This window comes from Nuphar pumila, chromosome 6 (assembly GCF_984573655.1).
Source record: "Nuphar pumila chromosome 6, dmNupPumi1.hap1.1, whole genome shotgun sequence".
NCBI classification, from domain to species: Eukaryota; Viridiplantae; Streptophyta; class Magnoliopsida; order Nymphaeales; family Nymphaeaceae; genus Nuphar; species Nuphar pumila.
Window position 1 is genome coordinate 53,515,465 of NC_143254.1, and position 27,609 is coordinate 53,543,073.

General features: G+C 42.7%; 1 protein-coding gene across 3 annotated transcripts in view; it reads right to left on the reverse strand.

The window, feature by feature from the left end:
- The window catches only part of LOC149834864 (uncharacterized), a 254,912-nt gene that overhangs the window by 107,374 nt on the left and 119,929 nt on the right, over window positions 1–27,609 (reverse strand). For all 3 annotated transcript variants that reach the window (XM_090011592.1, XM_090011593.1, XM_090011591.1), the window contains 3 exons: window positions 27,010–27,067; window positions 26,838–26,933; window positions 26,652–26,729 (listed from right to left, as the gene is read on the reverse strand). In XM_090011592.1, the coding sequence (XP_089867718.1) occupies window positions 26,652–26,729; window positions 26,838–26,933; window positions 27,010–27,067 (232 nt within the window). The remainder of the gene's footprint in view (window positions 1–26,651; window positions 26,730–26,837; window positions 26,934–27,009; window positions 27,068–27,609) is intronic.

Consider the following 27,609-nt stretch of genomic DNA (forward strand, 5'->3'; position numbering starts at 1 on the left):
CTTTAGAGTCGTTGTTCCATCTTGTTTTGTCTTATAATTCCTTTTCCAATTAGCATTGCCCATATTTGGCCCTAATATACTCCTATGTTCAGCAAATTCCTTGGAAGAGACAACTTGTAAAGAGAAGTGAGAGCAGACAATGGTTGAGGAGTTGAGCGCACTAGAGAGAATGCATACTTGGGATCTTGTAAAGTCCACCTGATAAATACATTCTTGGGATCTTGTAGAACTTTCACCTGTTAAAAATATGGTTGGATATAAGTGGGTCTACAAGATTAAGGCTAAGGCAAATGGGTTAATTGAGAGTATAAGGCAAGATTGGTTGCCAAAGGATATAGTCAATAGTTTGAAACTAATTTTGCTGAGACATTTGTTCATGTTGCTCACATGATCACCATAAAGATTTTGTTTGATGTTGTTGTAGCAAGGCAGAAATTTGTGGCAGTTAGTTGTGAAGAATGTAATATTGAATGGGAATTTAGATAAGTGTACAAGAAGTTGTTGCAGAGATACTCAAATACACAAGGCAGAGTGTGCAGATTGAGGAGAGCCTTGTATGGGCTCAAACAAACACCATGGGCATGGTTTGTATTGTAGTTAAATTGCTTGGTTTTGAGCAGAGTTATAATGAGTTTGCTTTGTATCTTCTGCTCCTGGGAAGTGTATATCACTCTTGTATGTTGATGATATGATTATTATAGAAGTTGTTGCAGAAAATAGAAAACACCAAGAAAAGATTAACTGGATTCTTTGAAATGAAGGATCTAGAAAATTTAAAATATTTCCTAGGTCCAAAAGTTGCATACTAAAGGAGAGGCCAGCAATTGATCTTGTGGTAAAGGCTAGATTGGCAGATGACTCTAAGAGAGTTGCTTCTCCAATTTAGACAAATATTAAGTTGAAAGCTACTGATGGGCTGTAAAACCCGAAAAAAAAAACTTTGATTTGGGTCGGATCCGGACCCGACCCAAACCCAACCAGAGGCCCCTGCCTCTCATGCCTTCTAAAGACAACGAGGCAGGGGAGGGGTTTCAAATAGAAACCCCCTTTCCCCTCTGCTCTCTCGTTCTCACTCCCTCTCACCTTCCTTCCACTCGGCAGACCTCCGGTGAGCTCTGTTCGACGAACCCCCTCACTCGCAGCTCCCTCTCACCTGCCGACGCCAACGACATCGGTCCCTCTCGTCGCCCCCCTGCAGGTAACCCCTGACTCCCCTTTCTTTCTTCTTCTTCTTCTTCCCCTTCTACTTCTTCTTCTTCTTCGTTTCCCTTTTTCTCTTCTTCGGCAGGACGGTAGGGGCGACACCACCTGTCGTGTGCATTTAGTCGGTCGGCAGGGGCTAAAGCCCCTGCCAAACATCTTTCGACAAGTCGGCAGGGGTGACGTCCCATGCCACCTGTGTTTAGTTGGTCGGCAAGGGTTTTAGCCCCTACCTTTAATGTTCCGACAGGTCGGCAGGGGCGACACCCCCCTGCCGCCTGTGATAAGGCTTTCGGCATGGGCTTGTTGGCCCCTGCCTCGCCTTTTGGCAGGTCGGCAGGGGCCTTGCCCCTGCCACCTGAGTATTATCGACAAGCAAGGACAAAGCCCCTGCCCCCGATCCTCCATGTCTTCCTGTTGTACAGGTTACGAGGGAGGGGCTCGGCCCCCTCCCTGCTTCCTTTTTTCGCCAAGGAGGGGTTGAGCCCCCTCCCTGTCTCCTTGTGGTATGGGTTACGAGGGAGGGGCTCGACCCCCTCCCTATTTCTCCTTATCGCAAGGAAGGGGGCTGATGTTAAAATGTATACTCAAAAACATTATTGTAAGTATAAATATATATACTTATATACATAGAGATACATATACATATATTATATGTATACGTATCTCTATATATAAGTATATATATTTATATATTTTTTCCTTTTTCTCTTTCACCCAAAAAGGGTATTCCTGTCATTTCACATTTTGCGCATATTCCATTTGGAATATGCTGTATTTCTTTTTTTATTTTTTTTGTAATTCTTTCTTTAAGTTTTATTTATTTTATTTTTTTTATAAAAGGTGCATTGGGGGTCCCCCCAACAGAGTCGTTGGGGGGGCTCCAACGGTCACAATTGTGACCGTTGGGGGCTCCCCAACGACTCCTTTGGGGAGCCCCCCTTTGCACCCCTTTGCTCTTGTATAAATAGGGTTGTTCCCCCTTGTTGTAGAATAAGCTTGAGAGTCCCAAGCATTTGCTATTTTATGAAATACATGCCTTAGTGCATGTTTGCTACATTTAGCTTTTTTTGCGTATTTTGTTCAAGTGTTGTGAGAGTGCCTTCATGCAAAGTATTTGTGCTTGTATGTGTATTGTCTCTTTGTAGACATTTTCACATGGTATCAAAGCTCGGTTGGTGATTGATGATCGTGGGATTCTCATTTTTTCGAGTGCCTCGAAAACCGTGCCTTTGGATCTTTAGAGGTTGAAGTGGTGGATCTTGCTTCTCAAATATTTTAGAAGGATCTTGTGCAAGCTAGAAGTTGAAACATTGTGTTGGTACACCCTTTTTCTCCTTTTCTTTACTCCTTAATAGGTGAGAAAGAGTCTCACTTTGCTCTTGGCTTCAAGTTAAATGGGTCCAACTATTATATTTGGGTCGGGAACATGGAGGCTCACATAAAAGGAAAAGGATTATGGGGTTATGTGCAAGGCACAATTCCGGAACCGGAACCCAAAATAACTGTGATAGACGGAAGTGAAATCAAGATTCTTAAGGGAGAGGAAAGGATCAAAGCTCTTGAAGAATACTCCAAGAAGCACGACGAATGGGAAATGAAGAATTTCAAGATTCTTTCTTGGTTCTTCGCATCCGTTGAAACAAAGATTAATGCCAACATTGTCAAGTTCAAAAGAGCATCGGAAGCTTGGCATTATCTCGAGAAAATGTATACATCAAGATATCTATCCCATAAGTATTACCTTCAAAAGAAGGCCCTGTCCCTTACTCAAGGTGAAATGTCTATTAGAGAATATTTTGCCGACCTTTCCTCCATTTGGGATGAACCTTCCATGCTTGAACCAAAATGGAGTGGAGAGGCAATTGAACTCCGCCACAAGCAACTTGAAGAAGATCAGTTCTTCAATTTTTTGAATGGGTTAAGACCGGAATTTGAGCAAATAAGGTCATCACTTCTATCCTCGTTTACTCCTCCCTCTCTTGAAGATGTTCTCACCAAATAGAGTAGTGAGGAGACTCGTATGAGTTTATGTAAACAAGGATCAAATGTTCTTGGGGTTCCTTGTAATTATGAAGAAAACAATGAGGTCAATGCCGTATCAAGACCCGGAAATAATGTAAAGACCTATCGTCCTCCTCATTTCAAATCACAAAATCAAGGAGGTGATGGTAGACAAAGAGGAAAGAGAGACTATAGCAAGATTATTTGTCATTTTTGTAAAGATCCGGGGCATATCAAGCCCATATGTCCCAAATGGAAGAAGCTTCTCGCCATGGCTACCACCGGTGTACCACAAAAGGAAGAGGCATCATCAAGTGGGTCACTCTCTTTAAATCAAATAGTGGAAGCCCTTCAACCTCTCCTCAAGGGAGCTACCTCCGGTGCCGCCGTGTCTATTTCTTCCTTTCCAGGTAAAGTCTCTTGGCTTTTGGACTCAGGTGCATCTTTTCATTTTCATATGACCCCAAACATGTTTTCGCTTTCCGATTATTCAAAAAATGTTTTTTCATCCTTTGTTTCCACTGTGGATGGAACCTCTCTTGAAATTAAAGGAATAAGTAATTTTGAAACTCAAGATTTTTTCATTCCAAAAATTAGATTTATACCTAAACTAAACTTAAACCTTCTCTCTGTTTCTCAACTCTCGGACCATGATTGCGATATTAAATTTTCCTGTGATAAATGTTTAATACAGGATCGCCGGTCCGGGAAATTGATTGGGGAAGGCTTTAGAAAAGGAGACTTATACTATATGGAATCTCTTCAAGTTCCAAAATCTTTTTGTAATGTTGCCCGAAACAAAGATATAAATATCTGGCACAAAAGACTTGGTCATCCTAATATCACCAAGTTATCTTATTTACATTTTGCGAAGGACCTATGTAAAAGTTCATTTTCTTGTAATGATTGTATTCTCGAAAAAATGCAAAGTTTACCTTTTGAGCAAAGAACTATGTTCTCATCTAAAACCTTCGAAATTGTTCATTCTGATGTTTGGGGACCCACACCTGTTGTTTCAAAAGGAGGCTTTTCTTATTATGTCATTTTTGTAGATGATTTCTCCAGATATTCATGGATCTATTTTCTTAAGTTCAAACATGAAGTTTTTACGTGTTTTAAAACCTTCCATTCAATGATCAAGAATCAATTCAACAGTAATATAAAGTTTTTTAGAAGTGATTCTGGAGGAGAATATCTCTCCAACCAATTTAAAGTATATCTTGAGGACTATGTCACATGGGTGCGACTGCGGGTGCGGGAGCGGGTGCGGGTGCGGGGATTCGGCACTTCCAAAAAACCCGGGTGCGGGGGTGCGGCAGGGGCAAAAATGTAAAAAAAAAAAATTATATATATATATATATATATATATATATATATATATATATATATAATTTTGAAGTTTTAACAGTTTAACATTTAACAATAAACATTGTCATAAACTCATAATATGATTCATCATGCATGCAGTATATCAACCTAAATATCAAATTATCAATCAAATAAGTAAAGCAATTACATAAATCGACCTAAATATCAATCAAATAAGTATTGCATAAAAGAACTAAATTACATACCAAAGTATATCCTGATGAAGTAATGGATGCTAATAATTTTCTTCTTCATCATCAAATGCATCATTAGAAGGAATACTGGGCTCAGCTAAATCCATGTTTGTTACGTTAAATTCATGTTCTCCCTCGAAGTCACACTCTTCTGGGTTTACATCCCAAAATTTGGATGTTTCTTGTCTGCATTATAAACCCAATTTGAAAATGATAAATACAATACAAGTATATTTAAATGAAAACTAAGAAATAATCAAATAACTAAGAGAGCAAATTAGTACATGTATTCATCATTGCTTCGCGAAAGTAATCGAAGATTTGAATGAACATATACTAAATCCTCTGCACGCTTGCTGGTGAGTTTATTTCTCTTCATGTTGTGGATTTGAGAATATGTGCTCCAATTTCTTTCACAACAAGATGAACTAGCAGGCTGTGATAGCAATCTTAATGCAAGACGTTGCAGAAGAGGTGTTTCTGATCCAAATGTTGACCACCATGTGATAGGATCTATATTATCTTCTTCTCTCGCGAATAATGTCAATGCATATAATCTCGAAGATGAAAATTTTTCAAACTCTTGTGTGACTTGATGTAGAAGATATGCTTCTGGAAAAAGTCTTGTCATACACATATTTCTATGTCTTGATAGCTCTGGGTCTAAATTTGGAGGGACACGACCAATACCACCAGCATCTTCTTGGTGACTTGCAAATGGCACACTTAGTGCAGAAGAATCGGCCATTGCCTTTGTCTTCTCATATTCTTCTTGTATTTTTCTTGTATTGCCTTCGCATTGCCTCATCAACTTTTCTGCAAGCTGAAATGTCATGTCCTGGCATCTTCAACAAATGAGCATTCACTCTTGTGTAAGACCCAACAAAATCTTTTTCGCAGAGCTTGCATCGAAATCTTTTGTTTCCACCACCTCCTTCTCCAGTTTTTGCAAGTTTATCTACATGTATCCATAGTGGCCCCACATCATCAATCCCACTGCAACTATCAGCAAAACTAGCAGCAGAACTCACATGTTGGGATGAGGATGACGCAAGTCCATTCCCTTTATCCGTCATTTTTATCCTGAAAACACAAAAAAAAATATATTACAATTTTCAAATCAATTCGAAAACACAGGAAGAAGGGGGGCTCAGCCCCTCCCCTGCCAACCCAACAAGAGAGCGAGAGCGAGGTGGGCTCGGCCCCTCCCCTGTCGACCCAAAAAAAAAAAACAGATGGGGGAGGGTCCCCCTGTCGACCCAAAGAAAAAAAACAGATGGGGCTCGGCCCCTCCCCTGTCGACTCAAAAAAAAAAAACAGATGGGGGAGGGGCTCGGCCCCTCCCCTGTCGACCCAAATAAAAAAACAAACAGATGGGGGAGGGGCTCGGACCCTCCCCTGTCGACCCAAAGAAAAAAACAGATGGGGGAGGGGCTCGGCCCCTCCCCTGTCGACCCAAAGAAAAAACCAGATGGAGGAGGGGCTCGGCCCCTCCCCTGTCGACCCAAAGAAAAAAACATATGGGGGAGGGGCTCGGCCCCTCCCCTGTCGACCCAAAAAAAAAAACTGATGGGGGAGGGGCTCGGCCCCTCCCCTGTCGACCCAAAGAAAAAAACATATGGGGGAGGGGCTCGGCCCCTCCCCTGTCGACCCAAAAAAAAAAACAGATGGGGGAGGGGCTCGGCCCCTCCCCTGTCGACCCAAAGAAAAAAACATATGGGGGAGGGGCTCGGCCCCTCCCCTATCGACCAAAAAAAAACAGATGGGGGAGGGGCTCGGCCCCTCCCCTGTCGACCCAAAAAAAAAAACATATGGGGGAGGGGCTCGGCCCCTCCCCTGTCGACCCAAAGAAAAAAACATATGGGGGAGGGGCTCTGTCGACCCAAAGAAAAAAAACAGATGGGGGAGGGGCTCGGCCCCTCCCCTGTCGACCCAAAAACGAAAAACATAAAGGGGAGGGGCTCGGCCCCTCCCCTGTCGACCCAAAAAAGAAAAACATAAAAGGGAGGGGCTCGGCCCCTCCCCTGTCGACCCAATCGACAAAAAAAAAAGAGGTAGATGGGGGAGGGGCTCGGCCCCTCCTGTGCCGAAAAACGAGGGAGCAGGGGAGGCTCAGCCCCTCCCCTGCCGACCCAACAAGAGACCGAGAGAGGGGGGGGGTGCTCGGCCCCTCCCTGCCGACCCAAGAAAGTGAGAGACATACCTGCGAGCCGAGAGGAGGAGTCTGGGAGGCGAAGCTGGGGGCGGCGGCGCTAGGGGCGGCGGCGCTGGGGGCGGCGACGCTGGGGGCGGCGGAGCTGGGGCGGCGATGGGAGAGCTCGAGCTCAGGGGGAGAGAGAGGAGAGATTAGGGCAAAAAAAAAATTTTGCCCTAATCCTCCTCCTTTTCATCGGGGGAAAAAAAGTTTTTTTTTTCGCCCAAAAATGTGGACAAAAATGACCCTGGGTGCGTTGACCGCACCCGGTGCCGCACCCGGTGCCGCACCCGCACGCGATCCCGCGTCGCGTCGCGTCGACGCGGGTGCGGCATCTGTTTTGCCGAGTCCCTGTGACATAGCTTGAGGATCACAGAATTATTCACCAAAGGTCTTGTCCTAAAACCCCTCAACAGAATGGGTTGGCCGAAAGAAAACATAGGCACATCATTGAGACTACTAGGACCCTTCTTATTTCCCAAAATATTCCTAAAAATTTTTGGGCTGAAGCAGCTCTTGCTTCTGTTTATCTGATAAATCGCCTACCATCTAGGATATTAGGGAAAATATCCCGTTTTGAGATTTTATATAAGCTTGAACCTGATTATAATAGGTTACGAGTTTTTGGGTGTAAGTGTTTTATACTTACAGATAAAAATGACAAGCTCTCTCCCAAAGTTATCCCCTGCGCCTTTCTTGAATATTCCGAAACTCAAAAAGGGTTTTGTTGTTATGATCTTCGAGATGATAAGTTATATGTCTCTAGAAATGTAACTTTTTTAGAAAATGAAAGTGGATTTGAAAAAAATGTTTCTCAACAAGAAAATTTTGATTACTCCTTCCTTTTTGACTTATTGTCTAGTAATGATAATATATCTAGTGATGATGATGTATCATTAAACCATGATGAGGAAATTGATGGTGATGTTGAATAACATAACCCACTCAATGAACAAGAAAACAGGATTTCAAGTGATCCAATAACCTACTCACGTAGAAACCAAGACACATTTAGAAGTGTTATTGACCAATATAGTGAGCTTGGTCCTGCTCTCAATCACCGAAGATCTGAGAGAAATAGGAGACCTCCAACTCGTTTTGTCTCTTTTGATTCCTTTTCACCCCGATATAGGGCTTGTCTTAGTGCCATTCACTCTTATTTTGAACCAAGAAACTTTGAAGAAGCTAAAAAATGTATAGAATGGCAAGAAGCTATGCGAAATGAACTTAATGCTCTTAAAAGAGCTGAAACTTGGGATTTCCAAACTCTACCCATAGGAAAAAAAACTATAGGTTGTAGCTCGATGGGTTTTTAAGGTTAAGACTAAGAGCGACGGATCTTTGGAAAAGTATAAAGCTCGCTTAGTCGCAAAAGGGTATGGGCAAGAATATGGAATTGATTATGAAGAAACCTTTGCTCTTGTAGCTCGAATGGTTACAGTTAGATGTCTTATTACTATTGCATCTATTAAAAATTGGAACATTTTTCAAATGGATGTGAAAAATGTTTTTTTAAATGGTGATCTTAATGAAGAAGTGTACATGGATGCCCCACCAGGCATGAAGATTCCTAAAGACAAAGTTTTTCGCCTTCGCAAGGCCCTCTATGGCTTGAAACAGGCCCCCAAAGCTTGGTATGACAGGTTTACAAGTGTAATGATGGAAAATGGTTTTTCCTCATGTTATACTGATACTGCTCTATTTACTAGAAAATCTAATGCAGGAATTGTGATTCTATTACTCTATGTTGATGACATGCTAATTACAGGTGATGATGTTCAAGGAGTCAAGGGTATTAAGTCCGTCTTGACTTCAAAATTTGAGATGTCAGACTTGGGTTTTCTGACATATTTTCTTGGAATTGAGGTTGCCTATTCGCAACGTGGTTATTTTCTATCTCAGTCTAAACTTGATTGTGAGATTATTGACAGATCAGGAATTTATGATGACAAAGTATGCGAGACTCCTAAAGTCGTGGGATCAAAAATGAAGATTGACGACGGAGTTCCTCTAACTGATCCTACTCCTTACAGGCAGTTGGTAGGTTCTTTAATGTACCTTAGCATTACTCGACCTGATTTGTCTCATGCTATACACATCGCCAGCCAGTTTCAGCACGCTCCTACAACCATTCATATGAGTGATGTCCTTCGCATCATCAGATATCTGAAGGGAACAATGAACAAGGGAGTATTTTCTCTGAATTAAAATTACTTGCTTATACTGACTCAGATTGGGGAGGTGACCCTAGTAACCGTCACTCCAGCACTGGCTTTTGTGTTTTCTTAGGTGAGTCCTTGATCTCATGGCGATGTAAAAAGCAACAAAAGGTCTCTCTGTCATCCACCGAAGTCGAATACAGAGCCATGGCATCCACTACCATGGAAATTGTATGGATTCGACGCCGTTTGTAAGATATGGGAGTGCTTATCAGAGAGCCAACAAAGCTATGTTGTGACAATAAAAGTGCAATCTATATTGCCAAAAATCACACCTTTCACGAGTGAACAAAGCATATAGAGATGGACTGCCATTATGTCAGGGAAGAATACTTGAAGAAGGTCATTGATTTACCATACGTGACATCTGAGTATCAACTTGCGGACTTCTTCACAAAAGCTCTTTGTTCGCCCAGATTTCATTTCCTTCTTGACAAACTTGCGGTTATCGCACCGTAAGTTTGAGGAGGGGTGTTAAAATGTATACTCAAAAACATTATTGTAAGTATAAATATATATACTTATATACATAGAGATACATATACATATATTATATGTATATGTATCTCTATATATAAGTATATATATTTATATATTTTTCCCTTTTTCTCTTTTACCCAAAAAGGGTATTCCTGTCATTTCACATTTTGCGCATATTCCATTTGGAATATGTTGTATTTCTTTTTTTATTTTTTTTGTAATTCTTTCTTTAAGTTTTACTTTTTTCTTTTTATTTTATAAAAGGTGCATTGGGGGTCCCCCCAACAGAGTCGTTGGGGGGGGGGGGGGGCAACGGTCACAATTGTGACCGTTGGGGGCTCCCCAACGACTCCTTTGGGGAGCCCCCCTTTGCACCCCTTTGCTCTTGTATAAATAGGGTTGTTCCCCCTTGTTGTAGAATAAGCTTGAGAGTCTCAAGCATTTGCTATTTTATGAAATACATGCCTTAGTGCATGTTTGCTACATTTATTTATTTTTTTGCGTATTTTGTTCAAGTGTTGTGAGAGTGCCTTCGTGCAAAGTATTTGTGCTTGTATGCGTATTTTCTCTTTGTAGACATTTTCACAGCTGAGCCCTCCCCCCAGCCTCCGTGCTTGTCTATTGTGCAGGGAAGGGGTCAACCCCCTCCCTGCTTCCGTGTTTCGTTGGGAAGGGGTCGAGACTCCCTTCCTGCCACTATTGGTCAGGGGAGGGGTCGAGCCCCCTCCCTGTACCCTCGATGTTCAGGGGAGGGGTTGCGACCCTTGTTGTTCAAGGGAGGAGTCGAACCCCCTCCTTGCACCCTCTTTGTGGCTAGTGGGCAAGGGCCTCGTTCCTGCCTCTTTGCTCTTCCGACAGGCAGGGCGAAGCCCCTGCCTCCCTGTTTCTCGTTGATAGCGGGTCAGCAGGGGCTCGCAGCCCCTGCCCCTGTTTCTTGCACTGAAAGGAGGTTCGCAGAGGCACGCTACCCTTGCCTCTGCTTCTTTTAAGAGAGAACAGCGACAACGCCCCTGTCGTCTCTACCTTTCTGATTGAGATATGTTGACGTCTTGCTTTTGCAGCTCGTACGACGGATCCCCCTCGCGCCCCGCGACTCGAGCCGTCAATCGCTTACACCCGCAGACGCCAACAAGCTCGCAACTTTCCAAGGTAGGGAAAGATTACACGGAGGACTTGGACAATTGAATTTAGTTCAATTAACTAAAAAAGACAATTAAATAAATATATATATGCATATATATATATATATTTATATGAGCACGCAGTTAACTCAAGGATGCAGTTTCGCGATCCTAGTCCTTTACTTTCTGTCATGTCTTTACTTTGCCATCGCGCTTTGCGCCCAAGCGCTTGCTTTTGTAAATGTTTTGTTACTGCCTTGCCCTTGCAGATTATTAGAATATGGATCGGATATGGAATCCATTGAAGGATCCATATCACATGTATATTTATGTATTTTGTATTACTAATGCAGGGCAGTTTTGTCCATGCAAAAGAAGTTGTAACCCTATTAAACTTAACAACAGAATAGAGAGATCAGTGTGGCGGCTGATTCTTAACAGGTACCCGAGTTATCTTTCTTCTTTTTCTCTTCTCATTTCTCAATCCTTGCAGCAGTTTTCACATGGTATCAGAGCATCGACCCCTCTGGGAATAAAAAGGGCCTTCATCGGGACCGAGAAAAGTTGTGTTCACCTTCTCATCAAGGTTGTGTTCTCCAACTTCGTGTCTTCCAGTTTGTCTCACGCAAGGCTGCTGACTGAATAAAGCTGCACTTTTGTCTTGGTTTTCTAGCCATCAAGTTTTCTCATCTGAATAAAGTTGCACCCTTGTCTTCTAGCCATCAGGTTTTACTCCTTTATTTCTTGTCTCATCTGAATAAGGCTGCACCCTCTTTCTTCTTGTCAGGTTTTACTCCTTTATTCTTCTTGTCTCATCATTTCTGTCTCATCTGAATAAAGCTGCCCTGGAACAGTTTTGATTCCTCATCTCACGTGACACCTGGTAAAGTCTGGTCACACAAGTCCCTTTTATTTTTATTTTTTTTTTGCTTTGGTCCACGCAACTCAGCTCTGGTCACTTAAACACCCTGGTCACGTAAACACCTCCTGTTCACGTCATTTGTGTTTTTTTTTCCTGTTTTCACATCTTCTTGGTCCACACAACTCATTGATTGAGTCTGATCTGAACCCTATACAGATTTGCTCAAGCACGCAGCAATAGAGTCTTTACATTCCTTTTCTTTTATCCACTGTTATCTATCATTGTTTGCATTTCTCATTGATTGAGTCAGATCTGAACCCTACGCAGATTTGTTGACTTAAAACTGTTTTCCTCTTTCTTGATTCTCCATTACTCTGTCGTGACTAGTGACATAATCTCCTTTGTGTGCCGGGCCCTACCACAAAACTGTTCTCTATCATAAGTTTGCAAATGGACAATTCAGTCAGCTCGGAGCTTTCCTCCAATTTTCTTGGACAGCTAGTTTCTGAAAAATTGAATACCAATAATTATTTGACCTAGAAACGTCAAATCACTCCCTTCATCCGAAGCCAAGATCTTTCAGGCCACTTGGATGGCTCTACTCCAATGCCTCCAAAATTTATTCCACAAGAAGCAAAAGAAGATGGAAACTTACCAAACATTGTTCGTGATCCTACCTTTGTTACTTGGATGAAGCGTGATCAAGCTCTCGTCACGTACATTACTTCTACACTGACACAAGAAGTACTTGTTTCTATTCCTGATGATTGTACAGCTAAAGAATTGTGGGAGAATCTAGCTCAGACTTATGCTCAAATATCAGAGGCTAAGGTGTTGTTTCTCAAGCGCGAATTCCAGCTTTTAAAAAAAGGAACAATGACTATTATTGAGTTCTTAAATCAAGTCAAAAGCATCACAGATCAACTAGCTATTGTTGGATATCCAGTGTCCGATAAAGAAAAAGTGCAGCAGACCTTGAATGCCTTGGGATCAGAGTATCATGTCCTTGTGACTTCCTTACTGTGCTTGCCTATGTTACCTAGTTTTGAAGATTTGCGTGCTAAACTGTTCCAGTATGAGATGTCCTTGAAAAGCATTTCTGATGCTTCAACAGGGCAATCATCTATGCATGATGTTCTTGCCATCGGGATGACTGCTGATCGTACACGAGGAGGGCGTGGCAACAGAGGTAGGAGAGTACAAATCCAGGGTGGACGTGGGTTGCTACCTACACCAAATGTCACTCCCAGTCTGACAAGGAATGTTCCCACGTGTTACCAGTGCAACAAACGTGGCCACATCAAAGCCAATTGTTGGTTCAATCCTCAGAATCCTCAAAATCGCAATAGAATACAAAACAATAGAAATGTTGCTACATCAAGATCTGCGGGTACCTTTCGTGTCAGTGATGATGCTAAGGATCTTCTCTTGTCAGTTATGGGTAACTTGAACCTGAAGCAGAATGGTGATGGAATATGGTATGTCGACTTTGGGGCAGCAGATCATGTCACTGGCAATGCAGGTAAGTTGTCTACATTGATCCCTTATTTTGGAAAATCTAATATTGTAACTGGAGATGGAACTCACCACTCTATCTCAAACGTAGGAACCGTCTTCATTCCTTTGTCTGAATCTTTGTCCATTCCTTTATCTGATGTTGTGCATGCACCAAATATAAAGAAAAATATAGTCTCTGTTTCCAAGCTTGTTGATTCTACCAATTCATCTGTTGAATTTACTCTTACTTCTGTCTTTGTCAAGGATCTTCAAACGAAGAAGACGTTCGCTAAAGGAGAGCGACGTGGAAACATGTATATCTTCAATGAAGATCCAGCCTCCAATGTTCTGAAGCCTTCCAACTCTGATCACGTCTCTAGAAGTGTTTTAGGCATATCTCAATGTAATAAGCCAGAAATTTGGCATTCTCGTCTTGGTCATTGTAGTCAAGTCTTTATTGAAAAATTAGTGTCCAATGGATTTCTTCAAGAGTCTGTTTCACCTTCATTAAAGAATAAGATGTGTTCCAGTTGTCAGGTTTGCAAAAGTCATGTACTTCCCTTTCATCAAATAAATAAAAGAGCCTCCATGCCTTTTGAGATAATATGTTCTGATGTTTGGGGCCCAGCCCCCAATCCTTCTTCTTCTGAAAGTAAATATTACGTATCTTTTATTGACAACTTTTCTCGCTTTACCTGGATATTCTTTATGAAACACAAATCAGAGATTTCACTTATCTTTCGTCATTTTCATGCCTACGTTAATACCCAATTCTCTCAAAATATTCAAATTCTCCAATGTGATGGGGGTGGTGAGTATTCCTCCAAAGAATTTTTAGATTTTCTTCAAGATAATGGGATACATCGTAGAGTTTCTTGCCCATACACTCCACAGCAAAATGGAGTTGTTGAGCGTAAACATAGACATATTGTGGAGAGTGCAATGAGCATGATGCATGGCTCTAACGTGCCCATTAGTCTTTGGACAGAAGCTTTTCATACTGCCACTCATGTGATAAATCGTCTCCCTATGCCTATTCTTGAGAATCAGTCTCCTTATTATGTTCTCTTTGGAGTACATCCAGATTATGATGAGTTACGAGTTTTTGGCTGCATGTGTTAAGTACATATTGATAAATCCGTGAGAACTAAATTTCAGGACAAAGCTTCTATATGCCAATTTGTAGGTTATGCAGATGAACACAAGGGATACAGGTGCTATGACCCTACCAACAAGAAGATCAGAATCTCTAGAAATGTTATTTTTGATGAAAATAGTTTTCTGAAAAATAAAGCAGATCATGATTATGAACATATTGACGCATCTGTCAATTGGTATGATCCATGGCTAAGTGCTGAACTCATCTCACATGTTGCAGAACATACTACTTTGGCTCCTAGAAGCATAAACGATGAGATAGTTTCAGATGAGGCATCAGGAACAGAATGTCAAAGATATAGAGGAAATGTCTATACCAAGAGGCCCAGAGAACAAACTGATGTACCTACAGAAGGACAGGTGGCATTGTCCAGTAACAGAGAGGGACCAAGAAGATCAGGCAGGATAAGGCACCCCATTGAGAAATGGGTGAGTTATGATAACTTCTCTATGGATTTTCAGCTTTTTCTATCCAAGATTGAAAAACACGAGGAACCACTTGGATTTCGTCAAGCTATTCAATCCAACAAATGGATTGAAGCAATGAATGAGGAAATTGAGGCACTTCATGAGTGTCAAACATGGGAGATAGTTGGTCGTCCCCCAGATAAAAATGTTGTTGGTTCAAAATGGGTATATAAGATTAAATATAAACCTGATGGTAGCATTGAACGATACAAGGCACGTCTTGTTGCCAAAGGTTTCACTCAAGAATACGGTCAAGATTATGATGAGACATTTAGCCCAGTAGTGAAAATGGGAACCATTCGTATTATTCTTGGCCTGGCCATTGAACATGGGTGGACTCTTAGTCAGCTTGATGTTAAAAATGCATTCCTTCACGGGGATTTAAAGGAAGAGGTCTACATGGAGCAACCTCAAGGCTATGCAGAGGGAGACCCAAAAGAATATGTATGCAAATTGAGCAAAGCTTTGTATGGCTTAAAGCAAGCCTCCAGGTCGTGGTTTGAAAGCTTCTCCTTAGAGATTCAGAACCACGGTTTCCTCCGCTCCCAACTAGATCATTCGCTATTTATATACAGAGATGGATCCAATATAGTTTTCTTACTTATATATGTTGATGATATCGTGATCACTGGTAATGCTCCAGACCATATTAGACGAATTAAAGATTTGTTGAGTATGCGATTCAGGATGAAAGATCTTGGAGAACTGAGATATTTCCTTGGTGTAGAGGTGAACAGAGAGGATGGAAAAATGTCATTAACCCAACACAAATATATTCTTGATCTTCTTACCAAAGTAGGAATGATAGATTGCAAACCTCTACCTACACCTAGTGTTGTCAGTCAAAAGCTCAGTATTTGTGACGGTGAGTTATACCATGATGCAAGCAAGTATCGCAGTTTAGTGGGCATGTTACAGTATCTTACTTTTACTAGACCAGACATTGTATATTCTGTAAACCAGGTATCCTAATTCATGCATGAGCCAAAGACTGGTCACATGGATGCTGACGTATTCTTCATTACCTAAAAGGCACAGTAGGTGATGGACTCACATATGTACAATCTTCATGGGGGACACCGAAACATGACATAGTGGCTTACACAGATGCAGACTGGGCAGGGGACCCAGATGAGAGAAGGTTTGTTTCAGGATACTGTGTTTTTATCGGAAGAAATCTAGCCTCATGGAGTAGCAGGAAACAGAAGGTTGTGGCACGATCTAGTACAGAGGCAGAGTATAGATCTATGGCAGCTACCACAGCAGAAGTGACCTAGATTAGACATCTACTTACAGAGATGGGAGAGAATATCTCAAGTTCGACTCTTATGTGTGATAATAGAAGTGCTATACAAATTGCATTCAATTATGTTCATCACAGTCAGACTAAGCATATTGAGATTGACCAGCATTTCATCAGACAAAAGATAGCAGACAAGGAGATTGAACCAGTTTATGTGACTTCAGAAGACCAAGTCGCTGATATGTTCACAAAAGGCCTCACAAGTAATCGTTTTTGGTATCTGAAGAATAAGTCGCACATGGTTCAATCCCATGCACAACTTGAGGGAGGGTATTAGAATATGGATCGGATATGGATCCATTGAAGAATCCATATCACATGTATATTTATGTATTTTGTATTACTAATGCAGAGCAGTTTTGTCCATGAAAAAAAAGTTGTAACCCTATTAAACTTAACAGCAGAATAGAGAGATCAGTGTGGCGGCCGATTCTTAACAGGTACCCGAGTTATCTTTCTTCTTTTTCTCTTCTCATTTCTCAATCCTTGCAGCAGTTTTTACACAGATGATGCTCAAGTTTTCGCTCATTGCATATGCTATAAAGGCATCCTCGTGGAGGACATTTACCACTCTCCCTCTTGCGACAAGAGTTGAGTAGAGAGCTTAATGATACATCCTCGTCTAAGGAGAGGGATTCCTAGCAGGGATCCTGGCTTTTTGAGTGAGCAGCCCTGCAAGGTAGACTTGAGAATTTAGGGAGCTGCGCAAAAGCATCAAAGACTGCCCAAATCTAAGTATTTGGAATGATGTGATTGGTTGGTGATGTTCGTATACCCGACATATCTCGGGTAACCCCGAATTGGGGCTTGAGCAAACTTCTTAGCGAGGTTCTGTTGAGAAACTTGTATCCCGTTCATCGAGGCCGGTATCGAGTCATGCGAGGCATGTAGATACCACGATAGCGGATGAGATTATAGAAAATCGCATGCCAAATGTTGGCACAAGTTGGTGGTTGTTTCAAAAGATAAAGAATGTCAAAAGTAAAGTTTGAGAAACATTACATCTTTGCGAAACACATTTGTTGAGGCTCTTATTGAGGAACTATACCCCTTTCATCTTAGAATACTCGTAGTCGTACACTAAACGCTAGTACTGCGATGATCGGATGAGACGGTCGTGCGACTTCGAACAGTGCTAAATGCACAATGTTGTAAACACATAAAAATGGGATCCCCTTCACAGGTAAGATGCTCATTTGTTCAAAAGACCAGAGCATATAGAATAAGTCGTCAGTTAATTTACCCCTGATGCACTCATTCGCTTTAAGGGAGAGGATAGAGCGGTACACACTCCATTGGACAGGTTGTTAATAACCACCCTAGATGTAATAAACTGAAGAAAAAAAATTTAAGTTAGGATTCGGGTCCGATCCGGACCCGGACCCGGACCCGACCCGGACCCGAAAGGGAGGCACCGACTCCCGTGTCTTTTGAAGACAGCGAGGCAGGGGTTCAGAGAGAACCCCCGCCTCCCCTTTCTTCCTCTCTCGTTCTCTCTCCCCGACTCGGCTTTGCACTCCCTCTCGCTGGAGACCCCTATCAACCCGACGCCGATGCTGACGCTGCCGCCACCTGCGACCTCCCTCCGTTGCCGCCACCTGCGACCTCCCTCCGTTGCCGCCGCCGGCGACCACCAGGTACGCCCCTCTTTTCCCTCTTTCGTTCGCCACTTTCTCCCCTTGTCTCCCCTCTGTCGCGTCTCTCTCTCGCTGTCGCCTGCGATTGGAGACGTTGGCGATCGAAGTTGACGGGCGGCCTCTGAGCTCCGACGATCGCATCGTCGGCAGCCTGCTAACTAGCGACGTGGAGGTACTCCTCCACGGCCAGCTTCTTAGAGGGACTATGGCCGTTTAGGCCACGGAAGTTAGAGGCAATAACAGGTCTGTGGTGCCTTTAAGTAAGGATTGACAGACTGAGAGCTCTTTCTTGATTCTATGGGTGGTGGTGCATGGTCGTTCTTAGTTGGTGGAGCGATTTGTCTGGTTAATTCCGTTAGCGAACGAGACCTCAACCTGCTAGAACCTCCCCTACCTGCCTTTGGTTCAGGTAAGTCGGCAGGGGCCAAGCCCCTGCCACTTAGCCGACAAGTCGGCAGGGGTAAAACCCCTGCCGCCTGTGAGGAGGGTTCTGACAGGGATTTTAGGGCCCCTACCTGCCCTTTTATGTTCACAGGGAGGGTCGAGAGCCCTCCCTGTCTCTTCTTGGTCATAGGGAGGGTCGAGCCCTCCCTGTCCCTTCTTTTTCACAGGGAGGGTCGAGCCCTGCCTGTCTCTTTTTGTCATGCAGGGGAGGGTTCAACCCCCCTCTACTTTCGTAATATGCAGGAGGAGGGGTCGAGCCCCCTCCTCGGTCCCTTGATGTTAGGGGAGGGGTCGATCCCCTCCCTGCTTGTCTTTTATACAGGGGGAGGGGTTGAGCCCCTCCCTGCTTGTTTATTGCGTAGGGAAGGGGTCAATCCCCTCCCTGTTTTCGTGTTTCGCTGGGAAGGGGCCGAGACCCCCCTTCCTCCCTTTATTGTTCAGGGGTGGGCCGAGCCCTCCCTGTGTTTTGTTCTGCTTGGCAAACAGAGGCTCATCCCCTATCTTTGTTTCTTTTTGCAGGACAGAGCAGGGTCATCGTTGCTGTCCTTTTGCAGAGATGGCAGATGACAGAGTCCCCTAGCCCTCTTTGCATATACGGCAGGCAGGGTGCGGCCTCCTGCCTCCCCCTTAGTGGCTTGCAGGGAAGAGCCTCGCCTCCTTGCTCTCTTGGGAGGCAGGGCGAAGCCTTTCTCGTTGTCTTCTTCGGGCAAGGGCACGACCCCTCTGCCTCCTCGGAGTCCGCTGACAGCAAGTCAGTAGGGGCTCGCAGCCCCTGCTTCTTGCGCTTATAGCAGGTGCGCATGTGCACAGTGCCGCTGACCTTCTATTTTTTTGGTGGTAGCTTGATAAGATCGTTATTTTTGCAGCTCGTACGACGGATCCTGATCGCGTTCGGCGACCCAAGTCGTCCACCGCTTACACTCGCAGACGCCAGCAAGCTTGCAACTCCCAAAGGTAGGGGAAGATTGCACAGAAGACTTGGATAATTGAATTAAGTTCAATTAACTAAAAAGGGACCATTAAATAAATATATATATATATATATATATTTATACGAGTACACTTTTAACTCAAGGATGCGGTTTTGCGATCCTTGTCCTTTACTTTGCCGTCGCGCTTTGCGCCTAGGCTCTTTCCTTTGTATATGTGTTGGTATTGCCTTGCTATTGCAGTTGACGTGCAGGTTTTTGCTCTTTGCGTATGTCTTAAAGGCATCCTCGTGGAGGATGCAAGGGGCATTTACCCCTCTCCCTCTTGCGACAAGAGTTCAGTCGGGAGCGAGCGGCACATCCTCGTCTAAGGAGAGGGATACCTTGCAAGGATCCTGGCTCTTCGTGTGTGCAGTCCTGCAGAGTCGACTTGAGATTTCAGGGAGCTGCGCAAAAGCATCAAAGACTGCTCCAAATCGAAGCATTTGGAAGGATGTGACTGAGTGGTTCTGCTCGCCTTTTTGGCATATCTTGGGTGATCCCGAATTGGGGGTTCAAGCGAACTTCTTAGCGGGTGTTCTGTTGAGAAACCCGTATCCCGTCTATCGAGGCCGGTATCGAGTCATGCGAGACATGTAGATACCCCGATAGCGGATGTGATTCAAGATAATCACATGCATCATGTTGGCACAAGGTACTGTTGTTTCAAAAGATAAAGTAAAGTTGATAAACTTTACATCTTTGTGAAACAGTCTTGTTGAGGCTTCTATTGAGGAGCTATACCCCCTTCATCCTAGAGTACGTGTAGTCGTGCCAACACGTCTAGTACTGCGATTAGCGGATGAGACGGTCGTGCGACCTCGAACAACGCTAAATGCAAAATGTTGCAATCACATAAATGGCCTCGCATTCGCCTTCATAGGCAAGATGCTCGAGTGGTTTAAATACCACAGCATAGAATGAGTTGTTAGTTAAGCAACCCCTAACGTACCTATTCGCTTCTTTGTGTCTGTCAATGGAGATGACAGAGCGGTACAAACTCCAATGGACAGGTTGTTAACAACCACCCTACGGACAACGATCGGCCTCCCCAGTCATTGGAGTTAGGGGAAAGGGGCTACATTAGTTAGCTCAACACTTCTGCAGAAGTTGGATGCGTCTGTGGCACAGCCTACTTTGGGGAATCCTCTCTCGGCTAAAGCCGTCCCTTTGGAGCGAACTCAACTAGCTATTCGGGTTATTGAAAATACATAGAATAACAGACGCCCGAACTAGTTTCAGTTGGGTCTACGTTTTGCCTGCGCGTACCCGCAGGTTCGTAATTATCGAAACATAAGGTCTGTTCACACTGGTCGTTGAGTCGTGAGATTCGCTTGCACTACTGCTTCGCTTGCACTACTGCTTCTCTTGCACTATTGTTTCGCTTGCACTACTGTTTCGCTTGCACTACTAATTCGCTTGCTTGCTCGATAGTTCAGTATGCTACTCGTTGAGTTGTGCACGCCTGTCAAGGCGTTACTCTAGTTGGTTAAACTGCTTACGCAGTTCTTTGCGGAGTAATAAGGAGTTTCTCATACTAGTTAAATACTTATAATAGTAGCATTATGCCAGTTGCTACATATTAGCATGTGACTTGCTTTATTCCTTGGTCGAACTGTTTGGTGCTTATTGTAGCGTAACACTTGTTGGCTTGCATCTCTTATGATTGATGTGATTGCATACAGCTCGTAATCTACGAACTGGTAGCAACTAGGATTGATGTGGCCGTTTGTCTTATAAGTTGCTTACATATTGTGATATAACTGTTGTCGTATGATTGCTTATGAATGGCTTGTGATGTAATGGTTTATGCCTTACAATTAATTTAATTACTTGTCGATGGACCGAGTCATTTTATGGTAATTATATGTTTTACCAGCATTGTTATGAGTGCTTGTCTTATCCAGTTGTTTTGTTTGGCTGACGGGTAGAGTTAGTTACCCTTCGCCCATAGAATCAACTGAATTGCCATATCTGCGCGTTCTCATGTGTCGTTTACACATGCTTTGAGGGCCTATTTGAGGATTGCAATATTCCTTGTGGCAATCATACGATGCGTAGGATTATATGCTTCTGCGTGGAGTGATACGATGCATATTGTTGATACACATGCTTGTGCCCATATTGTGGCTAATGACATCGAGAGCAGTCAACTGTTCGGAGCAGTCGATTGTATGATGCATGTATCACTGAGTAGGGCGTCTGTCGAGGACCTGATCTCCAAAGGATTATCTGCGAGGGTGTGTATGATCAAGACGAGGTACCCGACTAGAGTGGTAGATTCTCTGTGAGGATGTACACTGTACACGAACGGGTAGCCACAAAGACGGTGAACTCCTGTGAGGAAGTGTATGGTCCAAGACCAGGTATACCATCTAGGGCGGAATTTCTTGTGAGGTTATACATTTCCCAGACCAGGTGATCCGACGTTGATCTTGTTGTTTGTATTAGTGGCTATCGACCCTGAAAACGATCATTTGTGTTGATGCGTGTATCTCAATGATTTTCATTGGATATGGCATTTGTTGGGGACTGGCTTCCCAAAGGTTTCGCAGTGGGGGTATGTATGATCAAGATCAGGTGACCCGGCTAGAGTGGGAGATCTTTGTGAGGATGTACACTGTCCACGAACGGGTAGCCACAAAGACGGTGAACTCCTGTGAGGAAGTGTAGGGTCCAAGATCAGGTATACCTTCTAGGGCGGTAATTCCTTGTCCGGTCATATATCTCTCGGACCGAACGATCCGACGTGGATCTTGTGTTTTTGCTTACCATAAAAAGTTATGGTGAGTTGTGACGATCTTCTAAGATTGTTTGTGATAGCCAACTATGAATTCATAGTTTCGGCTTTTTGTTTTAGCATGATTACATGCTTGACTCAGGTGTGAGAATAAGATCGTTAACGATTTGAGTTAGTGATCATGTTTTGGACCTTCTACGGAAGGGTGAGCTTTTCTGAGAAGGTATGACGCCTTAGTGCGTCATAACCGGTGACGATTAGCCGTATAAGACTTTGAGAGATGAGGATAGATTAAGGTCGTTCATGAAAAAGCGTTGGTTAGAAGTAGCGAGTAACAAACTATGTCCTGATGGTGATTAGATACTGTGACCTCGTTCTAGGAACGAGAACAAGCTAGTTGTGTGGTGGTTCACAGCCTACGATCAATTGAATCGTATGCTGCGTTTGTCAGTTGCACTGTTTACCTGCTTTGAACTGCTTACTTGCTTTGAACTGCTTACTGTTTGCACTACTTACGTGTTTGCACTATTCACCTGCTTGCATTGCTTACCTGTTTAACTGCATATCTGCTTTAAACTGCGTAGCCTACTGAATTAAAAGTATTTAATTCAGTTTCCTGTTAGTCTCTCTTGTGCACCTACTAGTTTTTCGCGAAACTAACTCATTCTATGGGTACAGGTGATGATTAGGTACACTACGGGTGATGGCGCGATTGCAAGATGGCTTCAAGACTTCTTCTTCCTGCTCTTAGCTCGCGTCCTGGACGCTTGGGTTTGTATCGGATTTCCCTTAGGATATCTGCATCTTGTCAGTTTTGGTTCTTTTAGCTAACGTGCCCAAAGTTGTCAGCTTGCCTTATGATTTATCAAAGAAAAATCTTCCGCTGATTTCATAAACAAACTCTGAAGGAAAGAGATATTTCTAGTCTCTTGCCTGTTTTTCTTAAAAGGTTTGCAAGTTTGAAATTTGGGGCGTTACACTAGAGGCAAAGATCTGACCTCCCCAGTTATTGAAGTTAGGGGAAGGGACTACCAGACATTATCATAGGTGGTAGATCCCATGGACTTCTGCAGAAGTTGGATGCATCCGTTGCCAAGATCCTGCCTTTGGGGAATCCTCTCTCAGCTAAAGTCGTCCCCTTAGGAGCAGACTCAACTAGCTATTCGAGTTATTGAAAATACATAGAATAACAGACGCCCGAACTAGTCTCAGTTGTTTCAACGATTTGTTTGCACGTACCTGCAGGCAGTAATATCGAAATATAAAGTCTTCACACTGGTTGATGGGTCATAAGACTTTCGTGTGCCTTGGATACGTATTTTTTGTCAAATAAAAGCTAATTGATAAAATTATGTATGACTTTGGTGTCTCCGAGATTTTTATGATTATGATGCTTATGCAGGTAAATGACACGTCACGCCTACATAGTTGTATTGCAAAAGATTGCATTATGATTGTTTGTGTGAATATATCATACTTGTATAACATGATTGATAAGTATCATGAATATTTGATTAAAATGTCTTGAAGATATGTGTGTGAGTTACACGCTTGAAAGGTCAAATGTGATGTGCTTTGAGATAAGAATTGTGAATGCGTACGATGATGCAATGATTTGAATATTTGCACATATAACTTGAATCCTATGTAAATTTATTGAACTGCGTAGGAGTTACATATGTTGATGTTTAGCTGATTCATATTATGTAATCTGCGTGTTCTCATGTGTATAGAACTCATGCTTTGTTTATGCATGCTTTGAGGTCCTATTTGAGGAATGCAATGTTCCTTATGGCAATGATACGATGCATAGTAGAATATGCTTCTGTATGATGTGATTGAAATGCCATGTGATAAGAAATGTTGAAAGCATGCTATAAATGTTCATGGTTCATGGAACCTTATTGGAGGAATGTGTAATCTTATGTTTTGATTTACCATGTAAATTGATATGATGCATATTGTTGGTCACATACCAAGCTACTGACCCCAAGAGCGGTCAATTGTTCGGAGCAGTCGATTGTATTGATGCATGTATCACTGAGTACGGTATCCGTTGAGGACCTGATCTCCAAAGGATTATCTGCGAGGGTGTGTATGATCAAAATCAGGTGATCCGGCTAGAGCGGTAGAATCTCTGTGAGGATGTACATTGTCCAAGAGTGGGTAGCCGCAAAGCCGGTGAACTCCTATGAAGAAGTGTATTGTCCAAGACCAGGTATATCATCTAAGGCGGTAATTCTTTGTGAGGTTGTACATTTCCCAAATCAGGTGATCCGGCGTTGATCGTGTTAATTATAATAGTGGCTATCTACCCTGAGAGCGGTCATTTATGTTGATGCGTGTATCACAATAATTTTTATTGAATATGGCATTTGTTGAGGACCGGGTTCCCAAAGGATTCTCTGTGAGGGTATGTATAATCAAGATCTGGTTAATCGGCTAGAGTGGTAGATTCACTGTGAGGATGTACACTGTCTAAGAGCGGGTACCCGCAAAGACGGTGAACTCCTGTAAGGAAGTGTATTGTCCAAGACCAGGTATAATATCTAGGGCGGTAAATCCTTGTGAGGTGGTACATTTCCCAAACCAAGCGATCCGACGTGGAACTTGTGATTTTTGATTACCATAAAAAGTTATGGTGAACTGTGATGATCTTCTGAGATTGATTGAAATAGCCAGTTATGAATCTATAGATTTGGCTTTCTATTTTAGCATGATTTCATGCAGGACTCAGATGTGAGAATCAGATCTTTATTGATTTTAGATCATGATCATATTTTGGACCTTCTATGGAAGTATAAAATCTGAAAGGAAAAAAAAAATTAAATCTAACTTGGATTCGGGTCGGATCCGGACTCGACCCGGACCCAATGGAGGCACCGCCTCCCTTAGGTCTGTTTCAGACAGCGAGGCAAAGGGGGGGAGGTTCTCGAAACCCCCCTTTCCCCTCTTTGCTCTCTCGTCTCTTCTCTCTCACCCTCTCGCTCCCTCGACTATCTCTCGTCGCTCTCTGCACTCTCTGCCCCCCTGATTCTCTCTCGTCTCCTCCTTGCATCTCTCTCGGCTCTCCTACTGTCGTGAGCGACACGGGCGACCGTCGACGAACCACCACCACCGGTGACTCCCTCCGACGTCGGCGACCACCAGGTACGGCTCCTCTCTTTTTCTCCTATTTTCTCTCTTCTCCCCTTCTCTTCCATCTTGTTTGTCTCATCGACAGGGGGCTCCGCCCCCCTGTCGTTTGCCTTGTCAACAGGGGGCTTTGTTCCCCCTATCCCTCTTGTTTTGTCGGCAGGGGGTCTCTCTCCCCTGCCACTATCCTTGGTTGGTCGACAAGGGGTCAAAGCCCCTGCCGTCACCTCTGGTTAACAAGGGGGCTCTGCCCCCAATTCCTCTAAGAAACCAACAGGGGGCCTTTGGCCCCTGTCTTGTTTCTCTGTCAAGCAATCCGATAGGGGCCATTGGCCCCTGCCTCCTCTCCCAAATGGCCCTACTAGTTTTTCACGAAACTAACCCATTTTATGGGTACAAGTGATGATTAGGTACACCACGGGCGATGGCGTGATTGCAAGATGGCTTCAAGATTCCCTTTTTCTGCTCGTAGCTCGCGTCCGGGACGTTTTTGGGTTTTGTCATGAATTTTCCTTTGGATATCCGAATTTTGTACTTTTTCGTTCTTTTAGCTAACGTCTCCAAAGTTGTCAACTTGCCTTTCTAAATTCAACAAAAGAATTATCTTCTGCTGATTACATAAACAAACTCTGAAAGGAAAGAGAATTTCTTCTATCTCTTGACTGTTTTCTGAAAGGTTCGCAAGTTTTAAATTTTGGGGCGTTACATGGGCAAAAGCTAGAGGATCCAGTCATATGCAGATAGTTAGTGGGTAGCTTGATATATTTGACTATTTTCATGTTTGAGATCACGTATGTAGTTTATGTTTTCAATATGATCAGGATCATTCAGTATGCAAGAGACAATGCACTTTGAGATGTTCTTTTCTTTGTCTTCCTCTACAAAACATTAGAATTTTTTGTGATTCATATTTTGGAGGATTAACTCAGATCGTCTTTCGGGTTTTGTGTTTTTCTTGGGAGTTGTTTGATCTCTTAGATAAGCAAAAAACACAATGAGTTGTTTTATCAACAGCTGAGGCAGAATATAGAGCAATGACACAAGTTACGATTGAAATCATTGGGCAAGGTGGCTTCTCGGAAAGCTTTCTGGGGAAACCTTTGTGTATTATGACAAATATAAGTACCATTTGCATTGCAAAAGATCTAACTTTTCATGAATGAACAAAGCACATAAGGATAGAAAGTCACTTTACGATAAAGACATATGAGGATAATCATAATCCTTAGAGCATGTTGGCTCAAAAGAGCAAATTGCAGTTTTACCAAGAGTCTTTCTCTATTATACTCAGTCATTTTTTTTCAAACTTGGGATGATTATGCTTGCATCATCTCATAATTGAGAGGGAGTGATGAATAGTGTAATGCATGTGAAGGATGTAATACATGTACTACAAGTGTTGTTGCTTCCCTTCTAATGTTGTACATATGATTATTTTAGAAGGGTATTTGTGTGCTTCGCCAGGAAGTTAGAAAGTTAACAGTTTGACTGTGCAACCAAAAGGGGTGGACACCTATATATTTCAATCTCCTCTTATTCTTTAGCTAACGAACTTTCTTTGAGCTCTCCTCTTAATTTTCTTTTCTTTTTCTTGTGATATGCAACTTCTTGAATTCAATAATACCCAAAGATGAACATAAGTATTTAGACTCTGATCACCTGGCAGAAAGACACAAGTTGGCTTGGTGGCTTGTCAGCAGGAGTATCAGGCCACTTCAAAAGCTCTTTATGCCAGAACTGCAAAGTGAGGAAATGAAGAAGAAAAAATCTTTAAGGAGAATATATTACTTATCACTGCAATATGTAGCAAGATATAAAAATTTAGGCAAGCCAGTGCATCTGTACCTTTGGCAAATCGATGTCACTAATTGTGCTATTGTAAAATTCTGTATATGGAACTAAATGGGCCAGCTTGTTGACATCATTAAGTAATGACAAAACCTGCATTATTTACTGCAGTTAGTGAAAGACTGAATCAATAAGAATACATATCAAATTTCAAATATAAAAAAAAAACCTTTATTGCTGCAGCAATATCTTTCGGCATTTCCACCTCAAAACCTAAGACGCCTTTCCTGTAAGGCAATTAAAAACTAGTTGAGCAAATTGCAGTCAGGGACCATTTGATTGCCTAATACATTTTTCCGAAGAAAATGCTTTTTTCATGAAATACCCAATAAAACTGTTTCACCAACTAAGGAGCAAGAATTTTACCCGGTAAAATAGCAAGGTCTTGTGACTTTTAGATCATTTTTAACAGGGAAAATTTTCCATGTTTCGAGGGTGTGAGAGAAAAGAATGGTATCCATTCTCTCTTTGAAAATATCCAAGTAAATTGGGTGTTTCAAAATCACAGTTACCCTGAGGACCTTTACAACTTTTTTATACTGTCTAAAAACTATGTTTGTGAGTTCTAACAAAGAAAATACCTTTATTACTGCATGGGATGACAGCAATCATCATGTTCATACATAATAAGCATGCCTCAAATTGATTCCCTTTACACATTTTTACCTATCTTAAAATAATTCGATAAGCAACTAGTTGAGCAACAACATCATGGATCTTGGACCAGCTCAATTGTTTTTTACTAATCGACTTTACAACAACTTTGATC